The following is a 26164-nucleotide window of genomic DNA, read 5'->3' as shown; positions in this document are numbered from 1 at the left end:
TATATAAACAAGAATTGCTCGTTTAAAGGTATTAGATAGATAGATAGAGTAGGTAGGTACCTGCAGTTGGAATCCATCAATAATGGCGTTGTAGAATCATGATCACATTATCTTGTTAAAGTCAAGTTAGCTAACACGCAGCTATACTATAAGTCAGCTTTAGTTCTAGTGGTTTCGTAGTTGCACGCGCCGGAACAATGGTCGCGTCGACGGCGGGGAAAAAAGCGCAAAAACGGGAAATGTGAGCACCTGACAAAGAAGCATTAAGCGCGGGTTCCGTACGAACGGTGCCGACTCTCCCCTAACTTTCTATGATAGATACAGGTTGTTTTTAAAGAGGGGTCAGATAATGGGTTACTTGGCCATTATGTACGAAGACTTTATCCTAATTAACTTATACAATACAATACAAATACTCTTTATTGCACACCTCAATAAAAGAAAACAATACAAAAAGAACACAGAAATACAAGCAGAGGCAAACAACGGGCGGTCTTATCGCTAGAAAGCGATCTCTTCCAGACAACCTTTGGGTAGCGAAAATTAATAAATTTACATGTCAGTAGGTGTTACAAATGCAATACCTAAGTTATGCCCGCAACTTCGTCTGTGTGGCATGATGATTGATAAAAACAATACCTACTACATAATATGTCCTTCCACGGGCCTCAACTATAGTTTGTCAAAGGACTGTCTCATTTCAAACATATGTCATCTGTCATTTCAGACAGCGTGAGAAACAAACGTTCAAACATAGACGTAAGATTGTTCCATAATATAATATTTATTTATTTTTTTATATAATGTAAGACAGCGAAGCGTTGAAACTTTGCGTGTCAACATATTAATAGCTACTATACTATACCTACTTACGGCACAGTAAATATCGCTCACGTGACAGGTGCGCACTGTTAGTAATTTGGTCTATGAAACCGAAATTAAAAATAACAACCCAAAAAACGTTATCCAAAGTCGAATTGAATTGAAACGTTTTTTCTCCGTTATCTTAAGTTATACACGCGACGTACCAATTCCGACTTGAAAAAAAGGAGCGACGTCTGCCGATATCGGACAGGTTCTGTATCGGCCGGGTGCGTGTCGGACCACGCGCGGAGGGTTCCGTATCTTACAAGAAAATACTTGCGGAAAATGTTGCGCGCCTTTTAGTACGAGTAAGAAGCAAACTCTTAAAAGCGGCCAAGTGCGAGTCGGACTCGCCCATGAAGGGTTCCGTATTTAGGCGATTTATGACGTATAAAAAAAAACTACTTACTAGATCTCGTTCAAACAAATTTTCGGTGGAAGTTTACATGGTAATGTATATCATATATTTTTTTTAGTTTTATCATTCTCTTATTTTAGAAGTTACAGGGGGGGGGGGGGGGGACACACATTTTACCACTTTGGAAGTGTCTCTCGCGCAAACTATTCAGTTTACAAAAAAATGATATTAGAAACCTCAACCGTATGGGTTTGATGAAAAAAAAATTTTTGAGTTTCAGTTCGAAGTATGGGGAACCCCAAAAATTTATTGTTTTTTTTTTATTTTTGTGTGAAAATCTTAATGCGGTTCACAGAATACATCTACTTACCAAGTTTCAACAGTATAGTTCTTATAGTTTCGGAGAAAAGTGGCTGTGACATACGGACGGACAGACAGACGGACAGACGGACAGACAGACAGACAGACAGACATGACGAATCTATAAGGGTTCCGTTTTTTGCCATTTGGCTACGGAACCCTAATAAAAATGGCTACCTGTCTTGAAAGTTTGAAAGTGTTACCGGGCTCGAACCGCGAGCGACAGTATTTTTTGAAGTGAAAACTTCTTTAGCGGCGCTGGGCACTTTTTGAGGTGGGGAAAAAATGATAAACTCGAGACAGCGTAGGGCGATCACGTGACCGTAAGGGGCATAAGGCGATCACGTGACCGTAAGCCCCGTAAGGTGGTCACTCATAATTTCAATGGCATTTAAATCAATAAAGAAAAACTCAATGTTATTTGACATTTATGTTGCGGACTCCTTTTCAAGACTCTTTACCTATGTTCAAATAATTTGACGTTGTCATAGCAGTATGTAAATACAGTGGAATCCGTTTATTATGACTCCGCCTATACTGACCAATCGCTTACTATGACGTAATTGCTGTTCGAAGTTTGGTTTTCATATAAAATTCTTAGTGACAAAGTCGGATAAGATGACTTCGCTTATAGTGACCAACCGCTTACTATGACCTAAAAATCCTATTTTCATTCAATTATTTCCGGTTATAACACTTCGCTGGTTTTCGTGGCCGTCCCCACATCTTTCCCTGCGAGGACGTTTGGTGCGTGCGTGGCGTTTAAGTTGATTTAGTTTTGACTCTCGGTGACAAGTTGACAATTGGTTCCTGGTTATTAAAACTCATTTCTTACAAAGGAATTCGAGATTAATTCGGAAAAATTAACAATAATAAGAAATTAATCCACAATGCTTTATATGACATCTGCTTAGTATGACGTGTTTGTCACTTCCTTTCGATGTCATTATAAGCGGATTCTACTGTAAACATGTCAATGAAAAAGTGTGATCTTATTTGAGAATGATAATAATATATAATAAATAAATAGAATACCTCGGCCAAACGTACCTATGTATCGTGTTACCGGGCGTCGGTAACATAGTGAGGTGAGTTTTCACTTCTATCGGCACTCCCGGAGTGCAACCGTTGTTGCTTGTTTTTATTTAGAACACAAACAGTCATAATAAACACGTTACATATATGTATGTATTATGTTGTACACAATGTACAAAAACGAGATTTCATTAAACACAATATTCATAAAATAAAAAGGTACTTAGGTAAAAAACAGTGGTGAGTGAGGTGTGGTGGGGTGCACTGCCAACCAACCAAGTGGTGAAGATGGCAGTGTTGTCTCGTGGAGCGATGATGGCGGGATGAAGCGGCAGGGATTGCACATTGCACCGCGATAGTTTCTAGCCTTTGTTAGAGAGAGATGGGTATTAACGTCGCGCGCGAGATGTTGCAGCGTACTCGTGCTAAGCTACAGGAGTGTTTGGGGCCCCGCCACCGCAACTGCCCCTAAAAGTCGGTGTTATCGGGGCCGCCACTGCCACTGGCCCCTAAAAGTCGGTGTTATCGGGGCCGCCACTGCCACTGGCCCCTAAAAGCCGGAGTGTTATCGGGCCGTCACTGCCGTCAGCGCGGTTTCGACTGTCCATAAGTGTAATGTGTTAATAAAACTGTAAGCGTTTTGTCGGCGGTTCTAGCGCGTGTATTCGTTTGATTGAGGGCCTACGTCGGTACAGTTAGCAGGAATAATCAAAACAAAAAATTATGACACAAGAATTGCGAAATCATAAAAGTGTAGTTGGTAGTGACTTTACCTACGAAGCAGGAGGTATCGGGTTCAAATCCTGGGAAGGGTAGCATTTGACTTTATGACTTTTTGAATTTATATAAAATTATACACTCAAAAATTGACTCTGCTGCACTATTATCATCCATTACCTTTAACACACCTAGATTTAGAGGTCGTAACACTAAACTTTTCGCACTTAGAGTGTACAAAAACAACACTTCATTCTATAATCCAATTACAAGAATGTGCCGCCAATATAACGATTTAACAGCCGGTGATCATCGCGGTAGGGGCATTGATATTTTTGACCCTCACATCGCTAGGTTTAGGAAGTGCTTGGCTGGCGTCTTCTTCTCCTCTTCTCCCACTAAACTGATGACATCTGCCTTAATCCTCTAAGTTTGTTTCATTTGTGATGTTTAATAGTCTTTATATGTAAAGTTCGTTACTCGTTATATTGTAATGTTTAGATAGTTTTTTCTTCTCTGATATTTTTCACTGTAGCTATAATATGGTGTTAATTAGTTTGTAATATTTCCGCTAAATTGTAAAACATGCTGTGTACACTTGTTTTGGATCTCGTGCTAGATTTAAGCCATAATGTACAATTGTATTACCCATGATATTGTACGATGTCTGTTTAGTGTACCTAATAAAGTAAAATAAAAAAAATTATTTACATAAAAGATATATACAGTGGTAGGTATTATACCTACGTATTAAGTTTCGGGTGCTGAGCGGACGAGGTGGTGCGCGTAGCTTGAATACTGTCAAAGCTAGATTCAAAGTCTGTGCTGTAAGGGGTAATGTACATGAAAGTACTTAGTCACCAACGATTTTATATCCCAAGCACCTGCAGTGTAACGGGCCCTTTATCGCCGCAGATAAACCATCTGTCTCCCTCTGACGCGCGCATGACGGATTTATCATAGGTGATAAGCATGAGTTACCCGCGTAATGGACTTATTGAACGCTTAAGTACTACTTACTTAATTTGAACCGTGTTAACTGACGATTCGTATACGTTGTTGAAAATTCGTATAATATATATAAGTACCTATATCTATCTACTTTGATGACGCAATCATAAATATTTTAATCGTTTTGCTTCAACATCATTAGGTGGGTACAGATTTTAAATTTGAAAGGGGGGAAGTGCGCCATGCTGTCTAAGTGCGCCTACCTATAATTTATTAAAAAAGCGGCCAAGTGCGAGTCGGACTCGCCCATGAAGGGTTCCGTATTTAGGCGATTAATGACGTATTAAAAAACAACTACTTACTAGATCTCGTTCAAACCAATTTTCGGTGGAAGTTTACACGGTAATGTACATCATATATTTTTTTTAGTTTTATCATTTTGTTATTTTAGAAGTTACAGGGGGGGGGGACACACATTTTACCACTTTGGAAGTGTCTCTCGCGCAAACTATTCAGTTTAGAAAAAAAATATATTAGAAACCTCAATATCATTTTTGAAGACCTATCCATAGATACCCCACACGTATAGGTTTGATAAAAAAAAAAAATTTGAGTTTCAGTTCTAAGTATAGGGAACCCCAAAAATTTATTGTTTTTTTTTTCTATTTTTGTGTGAAAATCTTAATGCGGTTCACAGAATACATCTACTTACCAAGTTTCAACAGTATAGTTCTTATAGTTTCGGAGAAAAGTGACTGTGACATACACGGACAGACGGACAGACAGACAGACAGACATGACGAATCTTTAAGGGTTCCGTTTTTTGCCATTTGGCTACGGTACCCTAAAAACTGCTTATATGATAGTAGTAATATTACTTATTACTACTATACTATTAAACTATTCTATAAGTAGTTTTTGATATTATATATTAATGGTAGGCGCACTTAGGCGGCATAGCGCACTTCCTGCTTTTTTCCCCATACAAAAAAATAATGACTAAGGGTTTTTAGGAACTGAGATTCAAAAATGTTGTTTTGACCTCTAGTAGCTATGCGTGTGCCAAACGGCTAAACTGTACATCGATTTGCGGTTTTTCTTTGAAATTGGGCTCGTACGGCTTCCACTACTGTGAAACAATCAAACTTCTAAGTAATCGTAAAAAAAGCGGCCAAGTGCGAGTCGGACTCGCCCATGAAGGGTTCCGTATTTAGGCGATTTAAGACGTATAAAAAAAAACTACTTACTAGATCTCGTTCAAACCAATTTTCGGTGGAAGTTTACATGGTAATGTACATCATATATTTTTTTTAGTTTTATCATTCTCTTATTTTAGAAGTTACAGGGGGGGGGGGGACACATTTTACCACTTTGGAAGTGTCTCTCGCGCAAACTATTCAGTTTAGAAAAAAATGATATTAGAAACCTCAATATCATTTTTGAAGACCTATCCATAGATAGGTACCCCACACGTATGGGTTTGATGAAAAAAAAATTTTTGAGTTTCAGTTCGAAGTATGGGGAACCCCAAAAATTTATTGTTTTTTTTTCTATTTTTGTGTGAAAATCTTAATGCGGTTCACAGAATACATCTACTTACCAAGTTTCAACAGTATAGTTCTTATAGTTTCGGAGAAAAGTGGCTGTGACATACGGACGGACAGACAGACGGACAGACAGACAGACAGACAGATATGACGAATCTATAAGGGTTCCGTTTTTTGCCATTTGGCTACGGAACCCTAAAAACGGCTATTTTTGTCGCAAAAAACATACCCATCAAAAACATTACATGTAAAAAGTCTCGCAACGCTTTTACTACAAAAAAGTTTTGAGATGTAATGTGAAACCAAGTCGGTAATTTTAATCAGTGCCAGGGGGTGTTAAAACCGTATCAATAAGATAATATCTTTAATTTGTAATACATATAATGACTTGGCCATGCATGCCTGCATGCACATTACAGGGAAAAATTTAAAAACGAAAATAAAAATTAGAAATAAGGAAATTTTGTACAGAACCCTCGGGGGGCGAGTCAGACTCGCACTTGTCCGGTTTGTTTTATTATTTAATTCAAGTTTTTTAACCTCACATAATGGGTGCTTACTGTAACGCGATGAACGACTTCGAAAAGTATTATTTAATCTTAACGATGTTATGGACGTGTCAAGTGCTACCGATATTTAAGAAGTTAAGTAAGTAAGTTTTTGCTTCGATTATTACAAAATTTGATATGGAACAATTTTATTTTTGTTTGAGGATTATAAACCTTGATACCGATCGCTGAAATTACCACGAGTGCTCTATCATGTCGGCAGTAGGTACACACTCGTCGAAAGACCGCGAGACATGCCGAGAACGAGTGTGTTGCGGTGCCGTTGCCGAGACTCTCGGCGAGAGGTTCTCGACGAGCGTGCACAGCCAGCATGCCAGCATCAACCAATTTCCCCACTCACCAAGATTCGCAGTCATGATCTCCTGGTCCTTCGGCTTTTTCTTCCGCGGCCGTCCTTTCTGTCTCGGCGGCGGCGCGGCGGCACCGTTGAAGAACCCCTTATCCTCCCCCCCTCGGAACTCGGGGGAAGGGTACGGGGGGTAGTGGGCGGGGGGCACGTAGGGCCCCGGGCAGAGCTGCGGGGGCCCGGGCACCGCCAGGTGGGGACCGTACTCCGGCATCGTCTCATAGTGTAACCTGAGGACGGAGGGTCTTAGAAAGAACAGAAATAAATAGTGATCATATCTGCTTTAATTTGCACAGGTGTTGTAGAACAGGGATGTTGCGGATGGCGATTTTTTGACATCCGCGGATGCGGATGCGGATTTTTAAAGGCTCACATCCGCGGATGCGGATGCGGATGTCAAGATAGGTACATAAAAAACGTCAAATATTACATTTTAGTAATTTTTATTTCAAAAAACCGACCAAGTGCGAGTTGGATTCGAGTTCCAAGGGTTCCGTACATTAAGTCCCACTCACGCTTGACTGCTAATTTCTAATAGGTTTTTTTGGCTAATGACTAAATTACCTAGCAGTCTAGCACTTACGCCGATGCTAAGACGTTCCTGTACCGAACTGTTCCACATCCGCATCCGCATTAAATCCGCATCGATTTTATGCGGATGCGGATGTTGAAAATAATGCGGAAGTTCCGCGGTTGCGGATGCGGACATTCGCAACATCCCTGGTGTAGAAGAGTTTGGCTTTAATGCCTTCATGCGGATTGATGGACTTATCTATCATCTTCTTATCTCTTACTTCTTCGATGTAAGCAAGTATCCAATGTTAAGTTATGGAAACATGGAAAATTTCACCACCTTGACTGAACTCATGACTTTTATTTACAACTGTCCAATCGCATAAACAAGTTGGTTACAAACTCACAAAACGTAAAGATTATATTCACTTTGGTTGTATTGGTTAGATCAACCATTTGAGCTATTGAAGCAGAATGCAAGATTAAGATGTTATCCGTCTTTGAAGGGCAACTGGTTACCATTAACAGTTAAATATTTTGCTCATGGAATATGCTATGTAAAAAGATTTGCATGCATAATGTCTCTCTGGAAATGAGGACCTAGATTTCTTTGACATTGGCGCTCACGAACCGTCAAGGCAAGCCTTTATTGTAATCCCCTTGGCTTGGTGAGGAGTGTGCTGCAGACAGAAGCAGGGCACGTGGAACCAGCTCCGAGCTCACCTGCAGTAGACCGTCGAGTCCCTGATGCCGAAGGAGTCTTCAGGAGTGTGCTGCAGACAGAAGCGGGCACGTGGACCACCAGCTCCGGGCTCACCTGCAGTAGACCGCCGAGTCCCTGATGCCGAAGGTGTCTCCTTTGGTGAGCAGTGTGCTGCAGAGCGCGCAGGAGAAGCAGGGCACGTGGAACACCAAGTCCCGGGCCCTCATGACCAGCTCCGACGCCGAGATGGGCGTGTTGCAGCGGGCACAGCGTTTTGAACCGTATAATCTGGTGATAGAGGAGATTTTTACATGACAAGTTTCATTTAAAATTAAAAATAATTGCTAGAGACAGACCAAGATCTCTGTAGTGATTTTGATAGCATATAGACTGTGCGAGTGTTATTTTGAAAGCACAGACTATGCAATTGTTATTATAGACGTCAATCTTATATGAAATGATGACATTTACATAACACTTGCAGTTATCTTGGTCTGACTCTAATTTACAGGGTGGCCCAAAAAACGTTGACTGGCTATTTATTTTCTGATAACTTTAACACGTTTGCGTTTGTGTATCAACTGTGTTATACCGGGTGGGCCCTGTAAGAGGAACAAACTAAAACTGTAGGCTGTGTACTCCTCAAACTGACCTACATTTATTTAGCAGGTAGGTACTTTTAAAAATAACTTGCGTTTTGATTTTTAATACATATATGTACTTTTACTATTGTGTATAAGTACAAAATAAACAATAAACCAGTTCTCTCCAATGTCATTGACCTCCATAAATACCTAAATTGCTAATAGATACATAATATCCGCTAAATTAACATCCAATTCAAAGCGATAAAAGTTAAAATACAACTTTAAGACCCATAAAAAAGAGTCAGAAATGAAATGACAGCCATTAAAATAGAGTCAGACCAAGAAAAGTCTGCAGCGGATTTGACAGCCCTCGCAGTGCCAGTGTTATTTTAAACGTCAAACTTCTATGAAATTATGACGTGTAAATAACACTTGCACTGCGTGGGCTATCAAATCCGCTGCAGACTTTTCTTGGTCTGACTCTAGTAAATTTCAAATCGTTCGGGCGTTTTTACAACTCTGTATTATATAATTCTAGCATGTGTGAGAAAAGTCGAGACAAGGTTTATGATCATTTTAATGCGTATTTTATACACATTAATGTGTGGGTAATGTTAATACTGCTTCTGTCCTGTGTATGTGGCTGACGGCAATAGTCAACGAAAGATCAGACATGTCCACAAAATTCTTAAAATCATCTTCCTCGCGTTGTCCCGGCATTCTGCCACGGCTCATGGGAGCCTCGGGTAATCCCAAGAATTGGCGTAGGCATTAGTTTTTACGAAAGCGACTGCTATCTGACCTTCCAACCCAAGGGTAATAAACTAGGTCTTATTGGGATTAGTCCGATTTATTCACGATGTTTTCTTTGACCAAAAAGTGATTGGTAAATATTAAGTTCCGAAAAACTCATAGGTACGAGCCGGGGTTTAAACCCGCATTGCCAGTTGCCAGTCGCACGCTCTTACCGCTAGGCTACCAGCGCCTGTAAAATTATCAACAGCATCCCGCCGTAAACAATTTTCAACTTATTTTTGAGCCATCCTGTAGAACTATCTACACCACCCCCTAGCCACTAGGCCATAATAGGCTAATAACTTAACTTTTATTAAAACGCCTTTACTAAATTGCTACTAAGTATAGCATTTGGCTAACCCCCTCTCCCTCCCTTCCACTGCTCCCTGACACTGAAGGGGTTGATAATTCATCGCAGCCATAATGTGTTTTGAACTTTAAATATACTTTTTTATAATATGTATGCTAGGTTTAAGGTTTTAAGGTTTGATACCTTAAAACCTTAAACCTAGCATACATATTACTAGCTAGGGCTTCCAAATACCGGACTTCTCACAATACCGGTATTAATACCGAAACTGTCTTCATCAATACCGGGATCCCGGGATCCCGGTATTGGATATGAATCGCTTAAAAATATATAGTTTTATTAAAAAGGGGAATTAGAAAGGCTCACTAGAATAGCAGATATGTCCTAAAAGCTAAATGTTAGGTACAACAATAAACAATCAATGCCGCCATCTGCAATAATTTTATTTCTCACTCCAGGTTGGCAATAATTTTATCCAATTTGTTGACTTCACCTCACCAGTCACATTTGTAGTCCAACTTAACCAACCAGACAACATTTTTTCAAATTTCCGTCAAAATTGGTTTGCCATTATTACAATTATCCTTGCTCTTTCGTTTTATTTTTTGATAAAATTATAAGAAGTAATTATGTTAATGTTAATGTCACTATCATCATATTCATCACTCACATAACTTCAGGATTCATCCACCACCAACCACCAAATATTTATCTGACGCATTAGGCAACGATCTTGTTTCAATAATAAAATGCGGGCTAGAGACCAGTAAAGTTAGAGTTAGACCAAGTAAAGTCTGCAACGATTTTGATAGCATACGCAGTACGCAGTGCAAGTATTATTTGTACGTCATGATTTCATGGAAGTTTGATGTTTAATATACTTGCACTGCGGGTGCTATCAAAATCGTTGCAGACTTTTCTTGGTCTAACTCTAGATGCGTCTTACCTTTAATAAGCTTTTTGATACAGCCGGATTTAATGGGTTTATACTGCGCATTTCCCTCATTTTTTTAAATACCGGGATCCCGGTATTGCCTTAAAAAATACCGGTATTGAAAAGTGCGTTTAAAAAGACGGGATCCCGGGATCCCGAAATACCGGGATCCCGGTATTGGAAGCCCTATTACTAGCCCACTAATAGTTGCCTGAAATATTTTTTTTCGTTTCATTTCAGTTTTAGGCCGTCACTATTATAATATGTGACGTCCCACGGGTAAAGGTAGCGTGTGAGGAGATTGGCGCTAACGCCTTTTACTACTAACGCCGCTCCAATACGCGGATAACGGATAAGGTACCTTTTCCCGTGGAACGTCACATATTTGACTCTGATAACTCGCATACCCACCTGTGTACAAATATGAGGTTCGGATAATTAATAACGATACGCATCTGGCGGAGCGGAGCGGAGTGGAGGGGTCCCGGGAACCGGTAGCCCACATTCCAACACTGTCATTTATAGGAACTCACCAAATTCTTACATTACCTACCTACTAGTTAACAGGGGTGACAGCTATATATATATATATATATATATATATCTATTCACTTTTTTGTGCGCACTGAAAAATACATATTGGATCGAAGATAACTTGATGCCATATTTTTTGTGTAGAATGTAATTTTTAGGGTTCCGTAGCCAAATGGCAAAAAACGGAACCCTTATGGATTCGTCATGTCTGTCTGTCTGTCTGTCCGTCCGTATGTCACAGTCACTTTTTTCCGAAACTATAAGAAGTATACTCTTGAAACTTGGTAAGTAAGAATGTATTCTGTGAACCGCATTAATATTTTCACAGAAAAATAGAAAAAAAAACAATAAATTTTGGGGGTTTCCCATACTTAGAACTGAAACTAAAAAAAATGTTTTTCATCAAACCCATACGTATGGGGTATCTATGGATAGGTCTTCAAAAATAATATTGAGGTTTCTAATATCATTTTTTTTCTAAACTGAATAGTTTGCGCGAGAGACACTTCCAAAGTGGTAAAATGTGTCCCCCCCCCATTGAAACTTCTAAAATAAGAGAATGATAAAACTAAAAAAATATATGATGTACATTACCATGCAAACTTTCACCGAAAATTAGTTTGAACGAGATCTAGTAAGTAGTTTATTTTTAATACGTCATAAATCCCCTAAATACGGAACCCTTCATGGGCGAGTCCGTCTCGCACTTGGCCGCTTTTTTGCTAATATGCAGTAGTGCCAAATGTATGAACTTGCAATAAACACTGATCAATGTGTAAATTGGCCCCAATGTGAAGGCCAGACACACTTTTCCGTATGCCACATATAGGGTTTGCAATCCGGATCCGGAATGTATGAAAATATCCGGATCTGGATCCGGATCCGCGGATTTTTCCATATATTTCGGATCCGTCGTGCAAACCCTAGCCACATACCCGTACCCGTGTTGACCTTAGGGTCTCCCCACATAATATTATTATATTGTTGAAACAAACAACAACTCTCATTCAGTTTGGGTTCCTTAGAATGGTCTATGAATAAATAGTAGATTACTGTACATAGAAAATAGTGCTACAAGCTTGCATAAAAATAACAATTATATCAATTAGAGCAAGTTACATTGTTTTAAATCTTCATATGTTACTTAATTTAATAACAAGTAGTTGTGTTATTTCTAGTAAGGATACCTTTATTTATAGTTAGAAGAATTCGACCCATACCGCCGTGACCCGGGTGGCAGCGGGAGCTAGGTACCTACCTGTCCTGCCGCGACACCTAGGAGAGGACGCTGGTTCGAATCCAGCCTTGGGCACTGGAGGCCTTGGTCTTTTTCTATCAAGTCCAAGGTTTTTAATATCAAGGTAGCTATCTACCTAATCTAATTAAAAAGTAAATATAGAACTATAGTACCTATGTACTATAGTTCTATATTTACTTTTTAATTATCTCTTGTTGTTTGCGGCTGCGAAACAAGAAGGATTAGCACGCTTCTGGTAAGCTTCCGCGGCTCAGTTGGCTGAGCAATCGGATCAGTCCCGAAAGGTCGCTAGTTCGGGTCTTGCCCGACGTGAATAATCTTTCCATTTTCCTTTTTTCCTCCTAGACTATTTGAGTGTCCCACTGTTAGGCAAATGCCTTTCCCCTTGAGTTCCACGACTTCCGATCTAGTGTTTCCTCCGGCCAGTTGTTCTGGAAGCTGTCCAAGTCATCCCGCCATCTCCGTTTGGGCCTGCTCCGTCCACGTCCCTCTACCGGCATCCACTTGGTGGCTAAGCTAGCCCACCTCTCCGGATGCATGCGGTAGACGTGACCGGCCCAGTCCCATTTGAGCCAACCGCCTTCCGTCATTTAATATTTAAAAAAAACCTCGTCGTCTAAGTAGGTATACCTAGTTACGTCTGTAATACTTAAGGAATCGTGAACTTTTCAATAATGTATTTAGAAACAGGCAACCCTGTTGATCGCGATAGCTGGACCACACGGACGTCTCACTCGGGTTCGGACCTATCTCCCATCAGCTGCTTAAATCAACCCACAGCACTAATCGACTCATTCTGGACTTTATCGCGTTAACATAAGGCTCAAATTAGTTGGAGGACCATTGGTAACATTCTGTTTTAAAAAGGATGAGTTAAAGTGTATTCAATATAAGAGTTTTAATTGCAAGTATACCTAGAGTCGACCAAGCTTGCGTGGCATTTGTAATAAAAAAGTGTGAGAATGTCTTCATAAAAATCAAATATCTACAAAAAATGACATTGTTGTATAAGAAGTGGGCGCAGATTTAGCTTACACGGACAACCTTAATGAAAAAGTGTCAAGTAAGAGTATTAATCTCAAAGCCTATGTCTTTAATAGTGGTTCGCGTCACGGCTCCGTCACGGCGCTGTCACGCTCGGCGTACGCCCGACGCGCAATGAGCGTAACTTCGCGCCGACAAAGTTATCTGCACGCCGGGGTGTAAGCGGGACGGCGATAACGCTGTTATCTTCACGCCGTGGTGTAAGCGGGACGGCGATAAGCACTGTTTATGAGGACGCTGTGTTGCTATGGTGTCCTAGTACGTTCACTTACATAGACACCGTCTAAAGCCCTTGCTACACGGTCGCCGACAAGCCCCTCGGACCGCGTGGCCTTGGTCTGGACGGACCGTGTAGACAGTTGTTTCCAACAAAATTTCACCAAAACTGACCAAGGCCAGACCAAGGTCAGACGGTTAGAAGGCCTGTCGGCGACCGTGTAGCAAGGGCTTAATTAAGCCAACTTTTGCGCCGACTTAATTGAAAGTGACGCAGTATCATTATAAAGATATTTTTAAAGAAATTTGACATGACATCACACTTGGTCATTGCAAATGACATGCAGAGTTAACTTGGTCCAACTAATCGTTATGTGAGTTGTAAGCTTCGCGCACTCATTGCAAAAATATAACATCAGATATCGTGACCACCTTGGCCACTCCGCGTAGGTATCTGACAGCGACTGTATGCACAGCCAGCAGGATGCGAGTAGGAAATGTAGGAATGACGGCACAACGTTGTACGACAATAAATCAATAATATTTTCAAATCAAATCAGTATCACATTTAACTTGTATTGGAACACGTAACCAAAACGAAGCGGCATTGCAACTACTGAAATCTTATTTCGATTTAACATTAATCCCATCAAAAACATTACATGTAAAAAGATGCAAGTCTCGCAACTCAATTCTTCTACTACAAAAAAGTTTTGAGATGTAATGTGAAACCAAGTCGGTTATTTTAGTCAGTGCCAGGGGGTGTTAAAACCGTATCAATAAGATATCTTTAATTTTTAATACGTATAATGACTCTTGCGAACTTCTACTCGTTCATCCCTTTGTAATTATTACAATACATACATAATGCACTCTCTAGCAGCTATTTTTCTCACCAGCACCAATAATTTCTGACATGTCGGACCTATGAATTACAGCGAAAATGAAAATGCAGGTCAAGAGCCACCCTAAACAGTTAGAACAAGAAGTTGACGTCAGTTCCGGCCAACTGACAGGCCGATTACCGATATCGTCCGGCGGACTGATAATCAATGGGTTAAGAGGAATGCTATGACAGTGAAGGAACCGAAAGAGATATGTCAGAAGGGCTCTGATGGCCGTCTCTTTATCATTCGTTACCATGCCTGTCACGTTCAAACAACGATGTAAGTGCGAATGTGACGCATGACATGACAGGTGATAAAAACACGACCATGATACCGCTGCAGGATCGTAGGTAGCACGTGGAAATCCGTGGTCTCTGCCTACCCCTCCGGTAAATAGGCATGATTATATGTATATCGGATCGGACAATGTGAACACGCTGTAATGTCAAAGCAAGATCATATTCTTCACGTCGGAATGGCGCTGAAAAGTGTATTTTGTTCGGTTCGATTCGCTGCGGCATCCACAACAATACAGTTTATTTGTAGCCAATACGTTCCGGTGTGCGAATGGCGTATTAACGATGCCGAATATTGGTTTCGGTGGAAATGGAAACTACCTACTGCTGTAAATAAAATATTAATATAAATATTTGTAGTTCAACCTGAGACGTCGCTCGTGTAGTTTTTGTACTTTTTTGTTCGCTTAAAGAAAATACTTTTATAGGGCATGTAGGTACCTAAGTATCCTGTATTCGTTCCGAAAACATATTTTTTGTGGTGAATTAATACCAAGGGTCAAATAAATTAAGGCATATTTTATTAACTAGACCTGCGGTGTGCGTAGGAGCGGGCTCGCTACGTATGTTACAAACATGTTGTTCTCCTGACCTGGCCAATCCTCTTCATATTGGAAATATAAAAATTATTATAAAAATAAAAATATCTGGGAGAAAATAGAAATCTCAAAAATGCACGTTTCCCCAGAGATAAGACCTAGCTACATCGACTTTTCGCCCCCGAAAACCCCCACATACCTAATATAGCAAATTTCATCGAAAATTTCCGAGATCTCCGAAATATCTTATACCTACCTTTAATTTAAACGAACAATTCTTGTTTAGCTTAGCACTCAAGTCCAATGAAAAGGTGTTATGATTATGACAGGATTATTTTATCATAGAATGTTGTAGGTTGTAGTGTTTTTACATCACGCGAGTGTATTATCTTTATCTACTCTAAAGCGCTTTGTAGCTAATCGCGAACATTTAGCAAGAGGGCGTAGCAGATGTTCCGGTGAGATTATACCTAATAGTAACGCTTGGTGCGTTTGCGCATAGATACAGGATAGGTACCACTGTCAGAGACATAGTGGCTCAGCCGAGCGACTAGGAGATCGCGGGTTCGAATCTAGTCTCGTATTATGGAGCTATAGCTACACAATAAGTACAGTTGTAAAAACCTGATGATGATATATTTTTGGCCGGTGCTGCACCTACTTAAGGATTTTTTATTTTTTATTCATTTACCTACAATTATAGCTTATAAAGTCTATTTTTTTATTCGGTAGACTGAAATGACAGTTAATAGTATGAAATGACATTTCATGTTCATACTATTAACTGTCATTTCAGTCTACCGAATAAAAAAATAGACTTTAGTAGTAGCACAGAATAAATAAAAAATAAAATAGGACCGCTAGGTAGCGCAAGCGCGAGCAAGCGTCCGTTCCGTAGCGGTGCGCGGCAACTTCTATGGCTAGACACCAAAGTTGGTGTGGGCCGCATGTACTTTAGGTACTTGTAGCGACTCGACGAAATCGCGGAGTGAGCCACGGCTGGTAGCAGGTACCAACGCGCCTATAATATACCTAATATTCTACTTGGGCTAATATAAAGTAAACAATAATACAACAAGTTACCTACTTATCGGCCCCGAAAAGTAAAGGAAATTGTCAGTGTTAAGTGTCAATTGTCAAGTGTACCAGACCGCGTAGCGAAAGAAACGCAACTGTCACTGTCGCACTAATGTGACAGAGTGATATAGAGACACAAAGCGTTTCTTTATCGTAGCGCAAACGATTGTCACGTTGGCTAGGCACCCTAGGCTGATCAATGCCAACGTAATCCCACTCGACTAACCTTCCGCGTAACCACGAACGTTCCGGCGCTGGCGACAAATGGCGGGCAAAGATTGACGGTCCGTGGCGGAGAGATGGCGCCGTAAATGAGCCAGGGCGGCAATGGAGCGGAGAGTAGCGGTCGCGGCTACTAAGGAAACTGGACGTGTGCGGGGCGAGTTGCCTTCGACAAACGCGGAGATTGACGTTCGGTGGCGGAGAGATGGCGGCACTAATGAGCCAGAGGGGCTATCGAGTCTCGACTCTCGACTCGTCTCTCGAGACGCGACTAAGGTCTAGTACAGTCTTTAAAATTAATGAAATGCAAGTTTTTAATACACATTGCTACAAAGTACAAATAAACATCAATAGAAATATTAGAAATATTAGAATAAAAGAATGCATCCATATATAAAATATATACCTACATATGTATATGCAAAATATAAACATGTGTGTGTGTATGTAGTATGTATCTATGCATATGTATAGTGGTACGCGAGTTGCGTTCGACACGGCGGAGATTGACGTTCCGTGGCGGAGAGATGGCGCTGAATGCGATCGAGTGGAGAGACGTTACCATGAGGAGTCGAAAATGTTATTGGGGCCAGTTGCCATCGACAAATGGCGGCAGGTCGACAGCCCGAAGACATCGCAGGCAGGCAGGTTTACATCGAGCGGAATACGCCCCTACCGCGGGGAGACGAAAACGTACGCGGTACCTAGGTCATAGAGAAATATAGTAAGAATAGAGTGCTCACTCCATACATCAGTTTTGGTACCAAAAACACTATTATTTTCGTATTCGACATCTAGCATCGAATAGCGGAATTGTCAGTACCTACCGCTACTTGATACTAGATGTCTAGTGAGTCGCGAGTCACGAAAATTGTATTGAACAACGATTCACAACTAATATTAAAGCTGAAGGAGTTGAAAACAGAGTTTCGGCTAATCCGGTTATATTATTAGCTGAAAATTGTTGAGCAGACTTTAGGGTCGGTGTAACATATCTATTGTCAAGTAGCAGTACTGATAATTCCGCTACTCGATGCTAGATGTCGACTGTAAAATATTAGCCTTTTTGGTAGCAAAACTGATGTATGGAGTGAGCACTCTATGTATTTTTTCAATATGCCTAGGTGTAGCAGGGTGAGTAGCGATCGACAAACGACGAGATAATGACAAAATAAACCCATAGTAACACCATAGTACTCGATTTAATACTATTCTTAGCGCATCATTCCTTAGAAACGCCGTAACGCGCACCGCGTTCAAACCGTCGCGGCTAAATCAGGATGGATTGATGTCTACAGAATTCACTGACATCTCCTAAACCTTACTACAACCACATAAGGTCCACCTAAGGCCAGATATGCTGACCTGACAGGGCTGTGGTGGCATTTTCGAATTAGACCTTTATGAGTTGGAGACGGACTTACGGCCCGCAGAGGTTAATTGGGAGATGGGTATTTTTAATTACTGTAGTATTGATAAATTAATCTTACCTTCGTTTGGTACAAGCTAAGTTTTCACCGTCTTAAACAGAACGAAGTGAGGGAGTGTTATTATAAATGTCATATTTTTACAGAAATTTTGACATGATAACATTGTCACACCTTGGCACAGAATAAGTAATAGTATTAAGTATCATACAGAACGGACACGCACCGCCCCGCCCCGACTCGGATTACCTCGCCCCGCGACTGATGAATGTGTGCGTAAGTCGCTCTACTGAGAGCATGTCAGGATTCCGTCAGATACTTAATGACGCGTGTACAGACGTGCCGCGCACACATATAAACGCAAATCATTTTTGATGTATGGCGTGTCCGCCCTGTAACCTTGGCAATGTAAATGATACGCAGATTTAGCTTTGTCCGACTCTAGCGACAAAATATCAGTTACCATATCAAACATTTTAAGCATCAATCGGTGGGTGTTCAATTCATACGCACCGATAGTACATTACGTTACCTATATTAATTTGTTTTCATAAAATATTGTCATATTTATGTCCCTCTTTCCTATCAGGGTTGACTTTCAATCAACCTACAGATTACCAGTTCGCCGGACGATAGCAGCCTTCGATCAACACGGGCTTCCGTCACGTCGGAAGGGATAGGCCCAAGCGATATCTTGACATTCAAATCATTCTGCCATTTTTCGCGGGGGGGAACGTGCACACAGTCGCACTTCTCACACACTTACATACAAAATCCAATCTGTAATGACGACACAAATACATAGAAAATGACACCCTACACAGACAAATCTTGCACACCTCGATCTGTTTTTGTGTACGGACGAGTCACAAGTGTCACAACACTCACACTAACACATTTTCGTCAAAGAATTTTATCGTTTTCTGAGAGATGAGAAGTCGGATTTGTCGCTCGACCGATCCGCAATTTGTACTGGGCGAGCAAAATCGATAAATCCAGCAATTACATGAGACTAAAATATAATAATTGTGTTTAAATGTAATTAAACGTATGACATGTAATAAAAATATTACATGTGAAATGTAAACACCTTCTTTTTGTAAATTTGATGTCCTCGACCTCTTTTTACAACAAATAACCGAGCAATTAGGCATTTTTTCTGCTGCTGTGTTCACTCGCGCGTCTGTACTCGGTCTAGTTAAAAATCCGAGCGCAACTAGTTTTATTCAGTGTTGGCCGAAAGTTAATGCAAATTGAAAATGCTGGCCATTAACCATTATAAATTGAATCGTAAACTATAATCGTCCGATACGGTTTAAGGTTCAATTTATAATGGTTAATGGCCAACATTTTCAATTCGCATTAACTTTCGGCCAACACTGGTTTTATTACCCGCGCTAGATCAGTTGATCTTGTACCTAGGCAGAGGGGAAATAGTGCAAATGCCGCATCCTTTCCGTGTTGATCAAAGATAGCAGCCTGTCAGTTAAACGCAAAAGGTGATAATTCCGAATAACTGACAGGCTGGTGTCGTCAAAAACATTATTTAGATAGGTATTTGCCAAATATTATCAAAATCGGTTATAATTTAGCCGTGAACATACAGAGGGGTAGAGTTGCCATACTTGCCATTGCAATAATGCTTAATAAATATTGAAGTTAATCTAAAATATTCATAATAATATTACTTACTTATGTCATATTATAATCTCTATAACCTGACTTAAAAGCTAAAACCGAAAAGTATAAAATGCGAGGCTGAAACAACCAACGCAAAAACTCTCGCACTTCTAAAAACCTTTCAAAGTTCGCACCGTGCTCGGAAGGAACAGGGCCAAGTGCCGACACTAATACTCAGCCGGCAGGTCCTTTGATCTCCGGCCCGAGGCCGGAAAACTGGAGAGTAACGCCTCGACACGCGAAGTATGTGTGTGTGTGTGTGTGTGAGAGTTGGAAATGAAACTCATACAAAAATGTTAGACGCCTTTTGATGACACTTATATACGAGAAGAATATAAAACTTATATATGATAAAACTTATATTGTGCACTACTTATAGTTTATAATTAAGTGAATAATTAAAAATTAATTAATATTGTCCTTCGCTGCCTGAAATATAGGGAATCCTAGTTCAGGCATTTGTAAACCACTTGTCTTTATAAATTCAGTCTTTAACAGCAATTTATAAAGAAAGTACTATACTTTTCTTAATAAATTAGGTATTTGTATTTGATGACTGTGTGCTTTGGTAGCAGTGTGGCGCGGTAAGTACCTAAATACATCTGTAATATAGTAATTAAAATTATTATAAATGCGTGACTCTGTCTGTCCGTTTGTTATCCTTTCACGCTAAAACTGCTGACCCGATTTAGATCAAATTTGGTATAGAGATTGAGGCCCATGAAAGAGCATATGATAACTTATTTTTTATCAATCATCATAACTCCACGCAAACGAAGTCGCGGGCAAAAGCAAGTAAATAGGTTCATGTAGATAAACTGTTCACTAGTCATGTAGTAAGCTTAATAAGAATAATAAGGCTTGTGTTGTGACTATTAAAAATATAGCCCTTTACCTACCCCTTGATTCACTCCGTAACCGCCCAATACGGCCATGTTTTGGCGAGAGTCAGCGATTAGGCATAATTTCACTTAATTGTAACTTTTGAAGTATTACAGCTACATACTTTAAACTTCACACACACAATAAGTATAATGTGTTTAATCAATAAATAATCACTTGGAGTAATAATATTCACTATTTTTTCTGCTATCAAGCAATATATCGGTCACTAAGAAATTGAAGATTTTTAAGTTACTACTCGCGGATCTCACAAGTTTAAGTTTAAGAACATTAGTTTATAGTATACTTAACACAAATAAACACTTAAATAACGATAATTATGAAAATAATGCATAAATATCAATCACTTAAAACGTTGCATAAAAACAATTTGCCACTTATGGAAAATAGTGATGTGCGTCTATCGACACATTTGTCGATATATCGATAACCTAGTAAATGTAAAACTTATGATTTTGGTGAAATTATTATTAGGTAGGTACAATAGTACCTAATAATGATTTCATAACATGTTAAATTCCAATATTTGAACCAAAAACGGTAAAAAAACACAAAAAATAACACTCCAAACACTGCCACGCCGTACTCTCATATCGACAACAAGTCGATGAAATTTAAAACAACACTATTGTCCGCCATATTGAGTTCAATTTTTAGCACCTCTGTAGTACGGGTGTCAACCCCAGTTGCCAGCAAAAAAGCGGTAATTTTAAAATTATATTTATGTCAGAGCCATCTACCGAAATATTATGATATTTTTTTCTTTGTATCTATACTAATCCCAGTGCATAATGTGACCGCTATTACCAAGCCACAAGGTCTAGTTTTGATAAAAAAAAATGTTTCACACGACCCTTACTTCGATCAACTATAGTTGACACCCGTACTGCAGCGGTGTTGCCTTACTGGCAACTCTGGTTGACACCCGTAGGTAAAGGGATAGAGAATCTCCAAAAACAAATATTTTGCCCGTTATTCGAATTCAGGACCACCTAATGATTCTAATGAACCAATAAGTAGTGCCTGTTAAGTTAAACCACTTTCACAAAAGTACCTACCTATCTTATGAACATGACTGACTGTTAAATATTTTATGAGATAGTTATTCACACTATGATTATTTACACGTACGAGTAGTTTATATGAAATATATCCTGAAGTAACTTGTTCTCCGCTCCCAAATGTTGCCTGGAGTGGCTGGAGTAGATCTCTCATTTAGATCTTTATAAATCCAGTTTATTTATTGTGTTTAAATACTTACCTACCCAACTAACAATTTAAGGAAAAATCTAGGTTTATACGACCAGATTCTGTGGTCGTATAATCGACGTATATACTTTTATACGACGCGATTTGGGCGCACCTTATTCAACTTAAAGTCGTAAAGAAGTTGAGTAATGGTCGTTTTAATACCTATTTAGTTGCGTAGTCGTCGTATATGCGTCGCCGACTCGACACTTCGTCGTATAAAAGTAACTAGGTCAAACGATAAGCAGCTGATTTTGCTAGGTCCCTTGTAATTATTTTAATTTTAATAATATTTCATGTAATATTAAGCATTATAAGTGTGAATTAAATAGTTTTAACATTAAGTTATATGTATAAATAATAAGTGAAGTGCTTTAGTGACGTTTACAAGTGTCTTGTAATATCTCAGATTTGTAGCCGTTAGAGGTTATAAATTTGAAACCTGTGTTCGCCTTGGAATCCTTTCTGGATTTTTTATCACTAGTATTTACCAAGTGTGTTTATAATAATCATTGTACAGGGTTAGAACACAGTGTAGACACAGTCAATCGTCACTATTTCATGTAAGTACGTACCTAAATATCGCTTGGCGTGAGTAAGCGATTCCTTGTTTATTTTGGGTTTAATACAAATTGCGAAACCATCTACAATGCTAACCCGCAGAGCAGCCGCAGCGGCTCGCCAGCAGGCGACTGATAAACTCCAACTTACCTTGCTGGAGTTGAAAATATCCAAGGAATCTTGTGCTCAATTGCTCAGTGAAAGGGAAGACAGTGAGAAGGAACTATTATTAGTAATTAATAGCAATGATAAGCTGAAAAAGGAACTGTGTGCGTTAGAAACTGATTACAATAATGTAAATTCAGAGCGGGCCCGGCTTCAGGAGACGGTTGACAGGTTCACTGAGTGTAGTGCTGCGTATGAGCAGGCCCTGAAGGACATCAACTCATTGGAGAGAGCACTGCACGACGCCCACGAACAAATCTATGAGCTACAGGAGGCCCAAAACAATGCAGCAGCGGCACACACTCAGACCTTGTTCGAAGAACTGGTCCGGCCCGACTCTCAGTTGGTTGCCGCACCAATTGAAAACCCTGTGGCCACTACAGTTTTAGCCAATGATACTACCACACCAAGGTTAGTAAATTGCAGCGGAAACAAACTAAAGAAATATATTAAATTAAATAGACTCATGAAAAAAAAACAAAAGTTGTCAAAAATAAACAAATTGTTTTTAAAAAAACTGAGATTCTGTAAAATTAATGTTAATTTAGTGGATAAGTTAGATTTGTATTCTGCTCAGTTAGAAAATAGTCAATTACAATATGAAACCGACACACAGACTTTAAAATTAAAAATTCAGAGTTTGGAGGATTCAATACAATCCCTAGAAACAATAAATGACAGTTCGAAAAAGGTGATTAATGAATATTCTTTGGCCATGGATGACTTAATATCCCAGATTAAGCTTAATTCAGAGCGGTTTGAGTCACTGACCAATGCCCAGTCATGTGCTTGTAGGCAAGTGACTGAACATTTGTCGACCAGTGTACTTGACCCAAGCCTGTGTGACGGTTTACCACACCAGCAATTAAATGATAATAGCTCCTTCCACACTACACAACAAAGCACACCTAAACCTAATGTTATTATGTATTGTGATGAAATTGGAAGCAATATGGGCTCATTTTTAAACTTTTACCTAAAGGGACTTAGTACAATCAGCAACTGTCTGCCTCATAGTAGTTTTGAAAATATCTTAAGACAAATTTTAAATGACAGTAATATTAATTCTAAGACAACACTGCTTATTCTTATGGGGAATAGGGGTAATGTGAACAAAAATAATTTAATTAAATACTTTGAACAGTTAAACTCACTGGCAGTGCATGAAATTATTTTTTTCACATTCCCCTATTGTGAGCAAATGTCAGAGGCAGAAAATACCACTAGACATAAGTTAAATATATCTCTATATAATCTTTGTACATATAGTAGTAAGTTTAGGATAATTGACACTAACAATTTTGTTAGTAAATACCATATGCCTATGGTGTTTTTGACTAAAGGCAAGTATTGCCTTTCAAATTATTACAAAAGACAAATAGCTTTATCGCTATCCTATTTACTTGACATTTCTGCCAAGAATTTGGCAGTCAATTCTGCTCCTATTGAGCAGCCCAGTATGAACATGGAATTGGTTCCAGTCATAACCAATGATTTAAACTAGCTGTTAAGACAAAAGATTCTGTCTCTGGCAATTTAGTTTTAAATAAATATAATGAAAAATACTGCAAACATGGAAAGTATATCCACCTGGTGCATCAAAATATTCAATGTATTAGAGGTAAAGATTTACAGATTGAACTTTTTTTGAATGATTTTAATATTGATATTTTATGTATTACTGAACATTGGTTAAATAATAATGAATTAATGCCTCAATTTAATAATCACCAGGCGGGAAGTTCGTTCACCAGACTTAGTTCCATACATGGTGGGTCATTAATTATATTAAATAGTCAGTTAAAATTTAAGGAACGTAAGGACATTGTATCCATGTCTGTTGAACGGACTATAGAACTAAGTGCAGTAGAATTGGAGCAATTTATTGTTGTCTGTGTGTATAGGCCGCCATTAAGTAATTTTGAACTATTTGAAAGCATAATGGAATCTGCCCTACTTAAAATATCATCTTCTAGTAAGAAATTGCTTATATGCGGCGACTTTAATGTAAATATTTTGGAAAATTCAACAATGTCTTGTAGATTATTGAATCTTTTCAAATCTTGTAATCTCAACCACATGTTTATGGAGCCCACTAGAGTGACTGCCTCTAGTGCAACCTGTATTGATAATATTTTCACTGATATTTTTCCTATTACTAAAAAAGTTATCAGCAATTTAGAATCAGACCACTTAGGTCAATTAATGGTATTTGAGGCATTAAGGAAAAATACTATGAGAAAACAAATAACTTTTGTACCAGTAACCTCGGACCGCGTGGAAAGAATGAAGCAAAGTTTAGTTCAGGCGCTACCCTTTTTGTCTTCCGATATGAGTCCTAATAGTATGTATAATTCATTCTTTCACACTTTTATGGAACATTATAATGCGATATTCACCTCAAAATCGGTCGTAGTTAATGGTGCATCAGTTTTTAGTGAGTGGGCTACTGCGGACTTACATCAACGAAGACGTGAACTGTATGCCTTGTATGAGGAACGGCGGTTTAATCAGAGTGATGAATTTAAAGAACATGTCAAGGAATATTCGAAGAAGTTTAAAGTAGATTGTCATATAGCTAAGCGAAATTATCTAAGTCAGAAAATAAAAAGTAGTTCCGACATTATTAAAGCAACCTGGAAAGTAATAAATGTGGAGACTGGTCGCTCGAAACACACAATTAAAGAAATTAAACTAAATATTGATAACAAAATTATAGATTCCAATTTAGAAGTAGCTACAGAATTTGAAAAATTTTTCACCGAGGTACCAGTATCCACAACTAAGGATTTAAATTCATCACCCTCATCTGCTGTTACATTATTAAAACATAACGCTCCAGAGTGTTGTGGAGACCTTCATTTTGAACATGTTTCTACCTCAGATGTAATAAAGGCGTTTAAATCAATTAATGTCAAAAAAACTAATGACCTCTGGGGAGTCTCTGTCCATGCTGTCAAATCCTTAGTAGAAATTGTAGCGCCTGACTTGGTAGTTATATTTAACAACAGTGTTGATTGCGGCGAGTTTCCTGATTTAATGAAACATAGTAAAGTAACTCCTTTATTTAAATCTGGTAGCAGCTCTGACCCCACTAACTTTAGACCGATATCTGTGCTACCAACATTTAGCAAGATTTTTGAAAAATTAGTTCTTTCTCAATTAGTACGACATTTTAACGTTAATAATTTAATGCATAATAAGCAGTTTGGTTTTACGCGGGGTCGCTCAACAACCGATGCTGGTGTTGAGCTAATTAAGCATATTTTAGATGCCTGGGAGGAGTCACGAGATGCTTTAGGTATCTTCTGTGATTTGTCTAAGGCCTTCGACTGCGTTTGTCATGAAACATTAATCAGGAAACTTCATTATTATGGAGTTAGAGGATCGGCACTGAATTTACTTAAGTCCTACTTAAATGGTAGAATACAAAGGGTCGATGTGAGTGGACAGCGATCACCGGGGTCATTGGTCTCTATGGGTGTACCGCAGGGGTCAATATTGGGGCCTTTCCTGTT

The 26164-nt window shown here is 39.2% G+C and overlaps 1 protein-coding gene across 2 annotated transcripts in view; it reads right to left on the bottom strand.

Annotated features, from left to right (window-relative positions):
* The window catches only part of LOC134660911 (protein apterous-like), a 125325-nt gene that overhangs the window by 38596 nt on the left and 60565 nt on the right, over positions 1–26164 (bottom strand). For both annotated transcript variants that reach the window (XM_063516787.1, XM_063516788.1), the window contains exons 3-4: positions 8078–8251; positions 6742–6977 (exon numbers count right to left, since the gene is read on the bottom strand). In XM_063516787.1, the coding sequence (XP_063372857.1) occupies positions 6742–6977; positions 8078–8251 (410 nt within the window). The remainder of the gene's footprint in view (positions 1–6741; positions 6978–8077; positions 8252–26164) is intronic.

This window comes from Cydia amplana, chromosome Z, assembly GCF_948474715.1.
Source record: "Cydia amplana chromosome Z, ilCydAmpl1.1, whole genome shotgun sequence".
NCBI classification, from domain to species: domain Eukaryota; kingdom Metazoa; phylum Arthropoda; class Insecta; order Lepidoptera; family Tortricidae; genus Cydia; species Cydia amplana.
Note: the sequence above shows the minus strand (reverse complement) of the source record. Positions and strands in the feature narration are given on the sequence as shown.